Raw genomic sequence first — 14,430 nt, 5'->3', positions numbered from 1 at the left:
ATTGTTGTGTTTTGGATTTTCCTGGTGAATTTTATTATTAAGCATTTGCGACTTGTTTAGGGTTTGTATTTTGTGATTTTTTAATGTTAATGACTTGTTATTAGATTAGATTTTGACTGATTGCTTCAATTTAAATTCAATTGTTGTTTTTACAAATTTGCGACTCTTTTTGGGTTTGTATTTTGTGATTTTTTTTGTTTGGTGTTGATGATTGATCGTTAGGTTTTATGTATACCATTCGCCCATTATATACATAAGTGAGTACCCAAAACCGAAATCGGTATCCAGTGATTCCAATTCTAAGTCCTAAATTTTAGGACCGGATTTAACAAATTCCAATTCCGGTTCCGGATTTAGGACCTCGTCCCAACCAATTTCGGGTCCGGGTCCTAAAATTTTGACCGGTTACCCAATTTGCTCACCCCTAGTAATTATTAGTAATTTGGTCATGATCATGTGATATTATTGTTGAATGATATCATAATAACTATATTATAAAGTCTAAATTTTCATTATTGGATATCATATTAGATACCCGATAACCGTTCCTAAAATTCGGGTACCCGAAGTTCGGATAATGGATATCATTTTTAGTGTTATTGGTTATCGGGTATCCGAACCGATAGTGTAACAGTGCGGGAACCTATCTCATGTTCACCCCTAATAATTACTAATCATTTAAATTATGAAGTGATTACGATGTAAAGTAAGAGTTTAGATTTTGGATAAATAGATTTAAGTAGGAAAAAAAAATTGCTTATCGGATCGGATAACCGTTAATTTTAAAATGAAGCCCAATAACCGTACCCAATAATAAATTATCGGATCGAGTACCCGAATTGTTGTGGTTATTGAGACGGGTACCTTAATTTTCGATTAGGATTTTCAGATAATTTTGCTTAGCCCTACTTGTTAGACAATCTAATCAATATATATTGTTAGTGTTAAATACTATAGTATTATACTAGTCATTATATTAATTACTTATTTTAATTTATATGTTGAGCTAGTCTTTATTACTTTAGTGTATGTTTTTATATTATTGTATTCACTAAAAAATACGGAGTAAAATATTCCGTATAATACAATTTGATTCTTTGTAACTATTCTCATTACTACATACCCACATGATTTTACACTTTTCTTAATTTTTGTGAAATATTAAAAACGGACACTTAATTATGGGACGAGAGAATATAAAATTGCGTCAAATATTTTGAAAGAAAGGGTTCATAGGAGTAACAAGAGACACTAGACTTAGAAACACTCGAGTAAGATTATTATTCATACGATAATATACGCTTTATGTTTTCAAATAAATCAGTCTCAACTTCTAAGCCATACAATAATATAGCATAAAAAACCAACTTCTCACCAAACCATACAATAAGATAACATTATCAATCCTACGATAATATACGCCTTACATTATTACTCTCACCAAACCATACAATGCAGCATCAAAAAAGCAGCTTCTCTAAATGCCCAACCTCTTCTTTAACTCCAAAATAAACTCATAAACCTTGTTTTGGTCAGGAAGAGCTTTAGCCACACTTTCCCTTTGCATGCACCTCTTAGCCCATTCAATGATCTTTGGGAAAGATTCTTCAATCTTGAAGTTGGCCAATGTTTCATAGGCGTGAAACCAACTATAGAATGGGATAAAAAAAATATCAACAAACCCAAATTCATCTCCTCCAAAGTAAGATTTGTTCCCTAACTCTTGCTCCAATACCTTCAAGTGCTCAATGAATTCCTTCTTCGCCGCCTCTTGATCTTCGCCTTTAGTCGTCCAAACTCTCCTCCCAGTATCGTATATCTGTACAAATGTTAGTCATTTGATCAAATGTTGGACATACATCTTCATCTAACTTAACGTATAAATTATTACAAAATGAACCTATTTCAACTAGCTAGAGTAGTGGTAGTGAAAATCAAACTCACCATTTTATAATTAGGTAGACTTAGTAATGTCCTACTTGTTTTTTCCATTTGAATTAATAAATACTCACTTATAAATTACCATAACTACTTTTAATCGAAATCCTTTAATTATTGATTTTAAACACATTAATAATCTCCGATCAGACCGCTTGAAAAGAGACGGGCTAATAAAAATAAAAATAAAAGTTAAAATTCTTAAGAGTTACCTTCTTCTCAACAAAATCAGCCCAAAAACGAGCTTGAGCCCTACGATAAGGATCAGAAGGCAACAAAGTAGCTTTATCAGACCAAACTTCATCAATGTACTCAACAATTATAAGAGACTCACAAACCGGTTTATTATTATGAACAAGACCTGGTATCTTTTTATGAACCGGGTTCATCTTAAGTAGTAATTCACTCTTATTCTTCAAATCTTGTTCACTGTATTCATATTTCACTCCTTTTTCAGCTAATGCTATCCTCACTCTCATCCCAAATGGACTTGCCCAAAAATCCAACAATTGTACTACATTATCTGTTGCCATTTTTTTTTTTTTTTTTTTTGTGGAGTAAAAGAAAGGGAGTAGGGTTTTTAATAAGGTGTTTTTGATAACGTGGGTTTGAAGGGTATTTATAAAGGGTTTTGGAGAGTGAAGGAAAATTGTGGAGATCCTAGGTTGATGGATGATGATCCTTTATTGTTGCATGTAAATTAGTTTTTCTTAATATAAAAGACAATAAAGATTTGAAACAATATTTTAATTAAATATATACTGAGTATATATAGAAGGACAATGGTAATATAGGGGAAAAAAATATAATAGTAGATTATATATCTTATAAGAAGATTTGTCAAAAAAAAAAATGGATAGAAAGTTTCCCATAATATATGTTTATAAGGAATATTTAAAATATTACTTTATTTGATTTATATATGAAAGAATAATAATAATTAATAAAAAAGCTGGAAGAAAAATATTATGGGGATCGGGAATCAAAAATCTCTAATTATGAATACTTGTGGCCTGGTAAAAAAACAGGTAATTAACTGGTAAAGAATAAAATTATATATGCTATGTATAATATAGGTATTTATCGTGCAATGGAAAAGTAACTGGTAAAGAATAAAACAGAAAAAAGAGTTCTGTTAAATTAAGCCAACCATCTTTAGTAGTTTTCACCATTGGAAATTTTATACAGGTCATGGCATTTGTATCAAACCACATGAACTCTGTATAAAAAGCAAAGAATGAATGTAGTTGTAAAACTGCCCATATCTCTCTTTGCTCAGCAGTCATGAATGAACCAGTTATATCACTAAGCACTTCTATAATGTCATTGAAAGTCACCTTCCCATTGTCATCCGAGTCATAAACCCTGAAAATAACTGCAAAAGAGACAATAGAATTTGTTTACTATAGCTACTCACTGAAATTTGGAGCTTACACAGGTGTCATTTAACAAATTGTTATGTTGAAAGGAACATTAATACAAGTACCACAGAAGAGTTAATAATCATTCCTTAAAAGAATTTAAAGGAGAAGAGGGAGAGAGAATCTACAAAATAATCACACATTAAGATAAGGTGATAGTCACTGATTAACTCAATGACTGATAATCTAACCAGATTCTCAAATACTTAACTACACATCTATAAACAAAAAGGATTTATCTTTATTTTTACTACTTTTCTTTTACTTCCTCAGTACATTTTAATTGCATCATTTGGGGTCTACAATAACTTATTTCAAAATTTGAGGTCTACTAACGTGCCACAAATTCTTGGCCTCACAGAGGCAAAGTAAATAGAAGCTGGTTCCAGGAAGCAATAATGTTAATTGAGTCTTTGGCTCTTAGCTCTTAAAGATTTATTGTCTAAAAATTTATAAAAAGGGTGCCAGATTGTCACCTCAGCCATGGGTGGAAGCCATGGTATTCACTTGGTGTCATTCTAATTATGTATAATATCTTAACGATGAAAATCACTAGTCAACTTAGAAAACCCCTAGGATATGTTGGCCCTATAAAATAAAATCCTTCTTCTCAAAAAACAATATTTCAATCCATATGTAATCCTAAAGTAAACAAAAACAGGAAGGATACAGTCATACAGCCCATCAGGTTTTTAAAATTAACTCAAAAAAACAGGATAGGCTGTTCTGCTAGCCATAATGTTGACCGTACCTTATTCCATTTACAAAGACTGAGATATTACTCAAGCAGCAGAACAATCAAAATTATGAGGTAGCACTCTTGCCTAGAAGATGAAGACAACAACTAATTGAGATAACCATTAGCAATCCCCGATAAACATAAATCTATAAGATCAAAATCGAAAACTTACGGGCAGCTTTCTGCTCAATGCTTGCTTTGGCACTAAATGCAGATAAGAATGCAACAAAATCCTTAAAATTTAAACCATCAACCATCTTCAACAACCTCTGCATAAAGACACACCACGAATTCATAACATCAATTGCGCGAAAAAATCCTAATCAATAGTTAATTCATAACAGGCAACACGAGTATGATCTCAAAATCTACACACTCAATACCTGAGCTAAAGGGTTCATTGCATACTCCAGCACAGACATAAATTCATCGGATGAAATAAAACCTTTGGCAGTCCGATCAAGTTAACAAAATCTTTGATACAAAGAAACTATCTCTTGCTGATTGACTATATTAAAACAATAGCATATATCATATTTTATTGAATCATGACAAAATTTAGCATTCTACAAAATATAAGAGAAAATCAAAATAAACCCCATACACAATTTATTGCAGTGTTCTTGAACTTCTTCAATATCATATTGGGTAAGCGTTGATGGAGCATTACCCATTTGCTTCCTTCTCAATCTGTGATGATTAATCAAGCAAAAAAATAAAAATTAAAAACAACCCACTAATTACAATCGAAAAATTCACAAAAAAATTCTAGGAAAATCAAAAATTAAGCACGCCCACTAAATTATAACAATCAAATAGATGCATTGAAACATGAAAAGCACCCTTCAATTGAAACCCATAAAATGAAAATCGAGATTTACCAAAACAACAATTCCTCCAGGATTGTATTAAATGATAAATGAATATCGTTAAAGTTGAGGTAAAATGAGCTTGACCACTATTTTACAGAATTGGGACTTTCTAGAGAAGAATTGTAAATATGTAATAGAAAGCTTCAGTCTTGGAGAAATTGGGAAGTGCTCTGATATTTTTTTGATTGGAAATTTTTGTGGGATGATACCAAAGTTGCTGGGAAATTCTGTGATGAAATTTATGTATAGGTAGAAATTTGTATGATAAAGTATGAGGGTGATTTACCTGGATTTCAATACAGTTGACTGAGTGTAAAGATTACAGAAATGACTTGTACTAGTTCCGACCACCACCCTAACCGTCTAAACACCGACGCCTCCGATTACAGTCGATTGCTGCTCTAGAGTCCAGACTCATCGATTTACTTGTACCAAGGCTATGGTTTTAACCTTTAAGGGCCCACCTTGTTTTTGTTTGATATGACTTATTCGAGATGATCTGATATGAACTTATTTTATCTGATTTAAATTTATGGTTTGATTTGACTAAATCAATATGCAATTTATATATTGCAATTTTTTTTTTCAATATGGAATTAATCATATTTAGAGATTAAAAAATTGCACAAAAAGAGATTATGATATGAAATACCCCAAAATGTATAGCAGGCTCGTATATTATTTAAATAGAAGGCTCGTATATAGCAACCATAAGTCGACCACTCTGAGAGTGAAGGATAACTCAGTTGGTAAGAGCTTTCCTCCCGATTCCAGGTGATCTTGGGATCGATTCTCATCCCCGCCCTAAGTGGCTCATATGAACCAAAAAAAAAAGGTCGACCACTCTTTGGACAATATTACCCTTCCCTTCTTTGTCTCCTCTTCTTCTTTTTCTCGCTACCACCAATATCGCTCATTTCACCACCACCAACCACCACACTTATCTAGCTACCACAACCATCCGAACATTTTTATAACACCGAAAAACCAAGTTGGCATCATTTGATCGGCATCCACATAAGCTCGTCATTAGTGGTAGTATCATCGATGTAAGGGTATTTTGGTACATTCACTAATAATTGTTAGTACAATGATAAATTACATAATGTTATAAAATGATTGTAGGGTCATAAAACAATTCATTAGAAACTCTAATAAAACAGAGTGACATATAATTTTAAGAAATTTATGGTATCAATATATATTTGGAAGGATACATTAAATCTTTTCTAATCTTTTTTTTCTTGGAAGAAAAACCAGATCTAATTGCAACTTGTTTTCACCAATCAATCACTTGTTGAGCATCTCCGAAGGGACCATCATGTACAAAAATCCCACTATAATCATTTATGTCTCCACCATAGTCCTACAACAATGCCATATTATTTTTAAATACATATAATTATATAAAGATTAAATTAATACATTTAACACAAAATTAACACATAAGTAATTTCTAAATTTTTTATTTGTAAATTTCATTTATGTTCTATAGTTTACATTTGTAGGGATTATTATGCGTGCTATGTGTACCTTTTCAATCAAAATAAAAGTAGTTCTTATTTGTATAGTTCATCAAACTCAAAATTTTCAAATAATTGATTAAAGTCGAACCCCAAATTAAAGTTATTAGAATTTGATTGAAATCATTTTATAACACACTTATACAATGGAGACTTCAGTCCCATGATCAAGTTCATCAAGTAGAATACCAAGAACTCATTTGACCACCACAATATTCACTCCACACTTCAATCCCAAATCCAAAGTCAGGGCTCAAACCATTAATCCTACTCCAACTAGCAAACTTGTATTAACTTTTGCTTGTGTTGTCGTATCACTTCTCCTTCTTCACCTTATAACTTGCTTAAGAACTTGTACCAATGAAATAAATTTTTACATTGTGAAATTCATATTAACTAATATAATACCAATGAAATACCACTACATGTACTATTCAAATGCAAGGTTCAAAGATATCAATATCAATTTCACACGATATATCTATCATTATAAATTAATTCTTTCAATATAATATATCATTATAAATTAATTAATGACTATTATTGGTTTATGTTATGTTACCAAATTAATTAGTAATATGTTGATTACAATAACATTAAAACCCTAAAAACTATATCCAACATACCTTCTTCCAAGTGGATTGCTAAACATCGCCCGCAAATCTCCACATAAAGCCCGCAAACTTATATTGAAGTTACAATATTGCCCTTGACCTTAAAAAAATAAAAAACACAACCTCAAAAAAAATCAAAGTACGGGGATGTCGAGGCGGCAAGGAAAAGAGTTGGCGGCGGCTGCGGAGGAGGGAGGGTTGGCTCGTGGCGGCAAGGTGGTGGTGGCGACAGGTCCGGCAGCCACGTCCACCGGCCTGGTGTCTAGGCAGGACGCCCAGCCACGGTGAGTGGCGTTTGGGACAGGCGCCAGTCACTGTGGCTGGGCGTCCTGCCCAGACGCCAGGCCGGTGGACGTGGCTGCCGGACCTGGCGCTACCACCAGCCATCGGCCGTCCTGGCCAGGCGCCCCACCACCTTGTCGTGGTTGTTTTGTAATTTTTTTTTAATTTTTTTGTATAAATTTTTTTTTTTTTGTTGGAAATTGAGATTTTTTTTTCTATTTTTGTGTAATAATATTGTGTTTTTTTTGTTGGAAATTGATAATTTTTTGTTTTCTTTTTTTTGTGTAATATTGTGTTTTTTTTGTTGGAAATTGAGAAAAAAAATTTCTTTTTTTTTTAATATTTTGTTTTTTTTTGTTGGTAACTGAGAAATTTTTTTATTTTGAATTTTAAGCAAGTCAAATGTAGAAAAAAAAAATGGCCGGACCACCACCCTGGAACCGGCGCCTGGCGGGGACGCCGCCACCATGGTGGTGGCGCCTAGCCGGGACGCCAGTACCATGGTCATGGCGCCTGGCCTGGAAGCCTCAACCATGGTACAGGCGTCCTGGCTAGGCGCCACCGCCATGGTGGCGGCGTCCCGGCCAGGCGACTGTGCCACGGTGGTGGCGGCTCCTTCGGACGACAACCGTCTTTTCCGATGACATTCGTTGTCCCCGAATCTCCGGCCTCCCCCGGCGTCCCCGTACGAGTCCACATTTTTCGGTGAGTGAAATTTTCGTTTTCAGAGAAAATTGACAAAGGGGAAAAACTATCAAATCATATTAATTTTGTGGGCTTTATGTAGTAATTTGTGGGCGATGTTTAACAATTCCCTCTTCCAATTACGAATCCAAATAAATGTTTGCTACTCCCTCGTCAATAAGTACATCACTTTGATTTTTGCATTATTCATATATCAACTTTTAACTTAACTAGGTTAGGTCCCGTGCCATGCACGGTAATTTTCAATAACTACTCTATAATTATTAACACTATATTTAATTAAAAATAAAAATCTATTTAAGTTACTACTTTGTAAAATAAATTAATTATAAAAGAGTCTATTACTAGCAAAATAGATAATTTAAAAATACACATATATGTATATTTATATATATTTCACTAACTAATTTTACCATTCCTTCTTTTAACCAAATGAATATCTTACAACTATGTATCTAATTCGTAAATAGATTTACTTTTTACACACTATTAATCCATTCCCTCTTACTCGGTATTTATTTTTCTTCTCAATAATCAATTGGCTTAGAAAAAAATTCAAATCTTTCCTAGCAAGATTTTCAAACATAATTAAATACACAAATATTTAAAAAAAAAAATTCGAGAAAGGGATACTGGGTTCTCCCTAAGTTGTTTTTCATAAAATTTCTCCAACGAGCATGGGTTATACTCCGATGAACCCAAACACCGTTAGGATCTCATAGAAGTTGTGAGGAGCTAGAGAATTGATGATGAAAGGGACATTTAAGCAATTTACGCATTATAGTTGTTTTTTTAGCCAATTTGGGGACATAAGTTTTATAAGGATTATATAATTAATTTCACTGATTGAGATTTGATATCTAATCTTTTAAATAAAGTAACTTTATTAGGGTAGTTTTTACCTATTTTAGAGTAACTTTTGATCATTTTAGGACAACTCTACAATGTACACCTAATTTTTTTTTATAGATAGTGTAAAACTCAAATTGTTGTAATTAATACGAAATAAAAGTACTAACTTTTCACTCCTTCCGTTTTTTTCAAGTGGCCCACTTCTCAATAGTGGCCTTTTTTTTTTAAAGTGTCCTATTACCTAATATATAAACCCCACTAACATTATAGTACTCGTAGTGTATTACTTCTCCATCTTCCTTATGAACCTACAATCATTTTATAACATTATGTAATTTATCATTGTACTAACAATTATTAAATGAATGTACCAAAATACGCATACATCGATGACACTACCACTAATGACGATCTTATGTGGATGCCGATCAAATGATGCCAACTTGGTTTTTCGGTGTTATAAAAAAGTTCGGATGGTTTGTGGTAGCTAGATAAGTGTGGTGGTTGGTGGTGGTGAAATGAGCGATATTGGTGGTAGCGAGAAAAAGAAGAAGAGGAGACAAAGAAGGGAAGGGTAATATTGTCCAAAGAGTGGTCGACCTTTTTTTTTTGGTTCATATGAGCCACTTAGGGCGGGGATGAGAATCGATCCCAAGATCACCTGGAATCGGGAGGAAAGCTCTTACCAACTGAGTTATCCTTCACTCTCAGAGTGGTCGACTTATGGTTGCTATATACGAGCCTTCTATTTAAATAATATACGAGCCTGCTATACATTTTGGGGTATTTCATATCATAATCGCTTTTTGTGCAATTTTTTAATCTCTAAATATGATTAATTCCATATTGAAAAAAAATTTGCAATATATAAATTACACATTGATTTAGTCAAATCAAACCATAAATTTAAATCAGATAAAATAAGTTCATATCAGATCATCTCGAATAAGTTGATCAAACAAAAACAAGGTGGGCCCTTAAAGGTTAAAACCATAGCCTTGGTACAAGTAAATCGATGAGTCTGGACTCTAGAGCAGCAATCGACTGTAATCGGAGGCGTCGGTGTTTAGACGGTTAAGGTGGTGGTCGGAACTAGTACCGGCCATTTCTGTAATCTTTACTCTCAGTCAACTGTATTGAAATCCAGGTAAATCACCCTCATACTTTATCATACAAATTTCTACCTATACATAAATTTCATCACAGAATTTTCCAGCAACTATGGTATCATCCCACAAAAATTTCCAATCAACAAAATATCAGAGCACTTCCCAATTTCTCCAAGACTGAAGCTTTCTATTACATATTTACAATTCTTCTCTAAAAAGTCCCAATTCTGTAAAATAGTGGTCAAGCTCATTTTACCTCAACTTTAACGATATTCATTTATCATTTAATACAATCCTGAAGGAATTGCTGTTTTGGTAAATCTCGATTTTCATTTTATGGGTTTCAATTGAAGGGTGCTTTTCAAGTTTCAATGCATCTATTTTATTGTTATAATTTAGTGGGCGTGCTTAATTTTCGATTTTCCTAGAAATTTTTTGTGAATTTTTCGATGGTAATTATTGATTTTTATTTTTTTGCTTGATTAATTATCACAGATTGAGAAGGAAGCAAATGGGTAATGCTTCATCAACTCTTACCCAATATGATATTGAAGAAGTTCAAGAACACTGCAATAAATTTTGTATGGGGTTTATTTTGATTTTCTCTTATATTTTGTAGAATGCTAAATTTTGTCATGATTCAATGAAATATGATATATGCTATTGTTTTAATATAGTCAATCAGCAAGAGATAGTTTCTTTGTATTAAAGATTTTGTCAACTTGATCGGACTGCCAAAGGTTTTTGATGTATGAGTTTTATACCATGATTTATCCCGGTTTTACAACGTATATTTGCATGATTTTAGGCTCTTTGGAGCCATTTCACGCTAACAATCTCTTCTCTAGTGTGTTCGATGTATTTTTGTAAGTTTCATAGGAATGTGAAGTTTCTTGGATGAATCGAACATGTTTTGGATTTTATAGAAGAGATTAGTGCATGAAGATGAAGATTTCCCCCATGCCCTGTTGATCCTAGCTTGCCCGGTCAGACAGGGCAAAGAAGGATGAGCAAAATACATATTATATGCTGCAGATACCATGTGCCCGGTTGGGCATGCCTTGCCCGGTTGGACCGGGCACATAAGAGTTAGATGATATTAGGTGTTTTCGACAGCAACAAGCTATTCAAGAAGAAGGCCCTCGCGCCCGATCAGGCACCACCCGCCCGGTTAGACCGGGCACAGTTATATGGAAACCAACTTTCTTATTTTCGGGATTTTGTAACTCATTAAGGGTATAAATACCCATTGTAATCATCATTAGAACGGGGATTAATTCCTTAAGTTTTATTCTCTCTCTAGAACCCTAGTTTATTTCTTTTAAGCAATTTAATTACTTCATTAGATTTGATTATTGTTGATTAACAATTTGAGTTATTTAAATTGAAGCATCATTGGTATTCATCTCTATTTCTTTTTCTTTCAATTATTTTTGTTTTCAATTATGTTTTCTTTGATTATTTTTGTTATTGCTTTTTTCAATATGTGTGAGTAGATTTCTTATTCCAAGATCTAGGATAGCCCAATTATGATCGATGCATGAATTAATTCTTTTAATTCTCTAATAACCATTGTAATTGTCTATGCTAAATTGATTGTGATTATGCCAATGCTATATTAGAGATAATTAGTATTGTTATTATTCCATTGTTTCTATCACAATAAGAGTTGGATTTTAAAGGATTTGAGTAAATTAATTTAGGATTTGAGATTCATCACGAGAGTAGTTGAATTGATAATTGGGAAGTGAAGTAAAGTGTTTAATGTCTCTAATTTGCATGATACCATGAGAATAGGCTTGATTGTGGGTTAGGGAAGCCATTGATACTCGAGAGAGGTCCTTGGTATTGGTAAGGGTTTGCTTTTCCCCATGTTCATTGGAATTGTATGTTAGGGGTAGATATATAATTGCATCGATCGTAATTGTGGTGATACTTGATCTTGGATGTTTTAGCTTATTGATTTATTATATTCTTTGATTTGTTCCTAGTTTTCCATACATTAGCTTCTTAGTTATTCCATCATTGATTGATTCTGGCTTGGTAATTACTTGAGTCTAATTAATTTAGGTGACCCATAGTCTCTGTGGGATCGACCCTGACTTACCCTGCTACATAATTTGGAGGAATAGTTAGGTTATTTTTGCTAGGTGTGCGACCGCCTATCAGTTTTATTTCATCCGATGAATTTATGTCTGTGCCAGAGTATGCAATGAACCCTTTAGCTCAGGTATTGAGTGTGCAGATTTTGAGATCATACTCGTGTTGCCTGTTATGAATTAACTGTTGATTAGGATTTTTTCGCGGAATTGATGTTATGAATTCGTGGTGTGTCTTTATGCAGAGGTTGTTGAAGATGGTTGATGGTTTAAATTTTAAGGATTTTGTTGCATTCTTATCTGCATTTAGTGCCAAAGCAAGCATTGAGCAGAAAGCTGCCCATAAGTTTTTGATTTTGATTTGATAGATTTATGTTTATCGGGGATTGCTAATGGTTATCTCAATTAGTTGATGTCTTCATCTTCTAGGCAAGAGTGCTACCTCATAATTTTGATTGTTCAGCTGCTTGAGTACTATCTCAGTCTTTGTAAATGGAATAAGGTTCGGTCAACATTATGGTTAGCAGAATAGCCTATCCTGTTTTTTTGAGTTAATTTTAAAAACCTGATGGGCTGTATGACTGTATCCTTCCTGTTTTTGTTTACTTTAGGATTGCATATGGATTGAAATATTGTTTTTTGAGAAGAAGGATTTTATTTTGTGGGGCCAACATATCCTAGGGGTTTTGTAAGTTGACTAGTGATTTTCATCATTAAGATATTATACATAATTAGAATGACACCAAGTGAATACCATGGCTTCCACCCATGGCTGAGGTGACAATATGGCACCCTTTGTATAAATTTTTAGACAATAAGTCTTTAAGAACTAAGAGCCAAAGACTCAATTAACATTATTGCTTCCTAGAACCAGCTTCTATTTACTTTGCCTCTGTGAGGCCAAGAATTTGTGGCACGTTAGTAGACCTCAAATTTTGAAATAAGTTGTTGTAGACCCCAAATGATGCAATTAAAATGTACTGAGGAAGTAAAAGAAAAGTAGTAAGAAGATGGATAAATCCTTTTTGTTTATAGATGTGTAGTTAAGTATTTGAGAATCTGGTTAGATTATCAGTCATTGAGTTAATCAGTGACTATCACCTTATCTTAATGTGTGATTATTTTGTAGATTCTCTCTCCCTCTTCTCCTTTAAATCCTTTAAAGGAATGATTATTAACTCTTCTGTGGTACTTGTATTAATGCCCCTTTCAACATAACAATTTGTTAAATGACACCTGTGTAAGCTCCAAATTTCAGTGAGTAGCTATAGTAAACAAATTCTCTTGTCTCTTTTGTAGTTATTTTAAGGGTTTATGACTTGGATGACAATGGGAAGGTGACTTTCAATGACATTATAGAAGTGCTTAGTGATATGACTGGTTCATTCATGACTGCTGAGCAAAGAGAGGTATGGGCAGTTTTACAACTACATTCATTCTTTGCTTTTTATACAGAGTTCATGTGGTTTGATACAAATGCCATGACCTGTATAAAATTTCCAATGGTGAAAACTACTAAAGATGGTTGGCTTAATTTAACAAAACTTTTTTTTTTCTGTTTTATTCTTTACCAGTTACTTTTCCATTGCACGATGACCATTCTAGTTCAACAGAAACATTTAAAAAGCCAATGATGAATGACATTGGTTGAGCTGGGTAACAACTCCCCTTCCTCCCCTTCTCTCAAGTCTCAATATAGTGATAAGATGTCAAGGAAGCACTAAGCATACCAAAATATAGGAAAAATATTATCTTATAAATAAAGAATTCATAATGTTGCCTTATGTCTGTAATGGCGGAAGGAGTTTATATGAGATGGGTAAAGAATAGGTTGTTTGTTGCTTTGCAACAAATAAAAGTAGAACATGTTTATATTACGTCATTTGATTTAGTTGATAGATTGCTCAATAGTAACGCTTTTGATTTAATTAAACAAGGACAAGAAAGACGTCATAAATCCAGACAAAATATTATATTAGCATTGTTGTTGCTTTTCCATCTTTTTGGATCATCCATGAGAATTTAATGACTTCAGAAGTCATTTTGTACAAAACCTACTTTCTAAAATGTTTTATTTTGCTTGGTTTTGTCCAGTTTGTGGCCCCAAAATTTAGGCGCAATAATCCTTTCAGCATTAATTTTTGTCCTTTCTCTGCACCTAAAAGTTTTCCCTTCAACTCTTAAATTCAAGGTGCCAAATACCAATTATAGCTCTGCTTCATGATCCATCACAACAATGAAATTAGGAAAAGGGGCAATTTGGGGAGGGGGGTGGT

General features: G+C 33.4%; 1 protein-coding gene and 2 pseudogenes across 1 annotated transcript; 1 reads left to right on the top strand and 2 right to left on the bottom strand.

Moving 5' to 3' along the window:
• Nucleotides 1–1,474: 1,474 nt before the first annotated feature.
• LOC110711898 (probable glutathione S-transferase) lies at nucleotides 1,475–2,774 on the bottom strand. Its single transcript, XM_021890337.1, has 2 exons — nucleotides 2,151–2,774; nucleotides 1,475–1,819 (listed from the first exon to the last, which is right to left on the bottom strand). Exons 1-2 carry the CDS (start codon nucleotides 2,469–2,471, stop codon nucleotides 1,478–1,480), a joined length of 663 nt encoding a protein of 220 aa, XP_021746029.1. The 5' UTR covers nucleotides 2,472–2,774; the 3' UTR covers nucleotides 1,475–1,477.
• Nucleotides 2,775–2,924: 150 nt separating this feature from the next.
• LOC110711975 lies at nucleotides 2,925–5,428 on the bottom strand (annotated as a pseudogene).
• A 4,939-nt stretch (nucleotides 5,429–10,367) lies between these two features.
• On the top strand, nucleotides 10,368–13,805 carry LOC110712066 (annotated as a pseudogene).
• Nucleotides 13,806–14,430: the final 625 nt, after the last annotated feature.

Source organism: Chenopodium quinoa, unplaced genomic scaffold (genome assembly GCF_001683475.1).
Source record: "Chenopodium quinoa cultivar QQ74 unplaced genomic scaffold, ASM168347v1, whole genome shotgun sequence".
In the NCBI taxonomy this organism is placed as follows: domain Eukaryota; kingdom Viridiplantae; phylum Streptophyta; class Magnoliopsida; order Caryophyllales; family Amaranthaceae; genus Chenopodium; species Chenopodium quinoa.
This window is presented reverse-complemented; position numbering and strand designations above follow the sequence as displayed.

Coding starts and splice junctions, on each gene's coding strand:
- LOC110711898 (XM_021890337.1), bottom strand. CDS start 2,471: ATGGCAACAGATAATGTAGTACAATTGTTGGATTTTTGGGCAAGTCCA. Junction 1,820..2,150: donor CTGATTTTGTTGAGAAGAAG/GTAACTCTTAAG, acceptor ACATTTGTACAG/ATATACGATACTGGGAGGAG.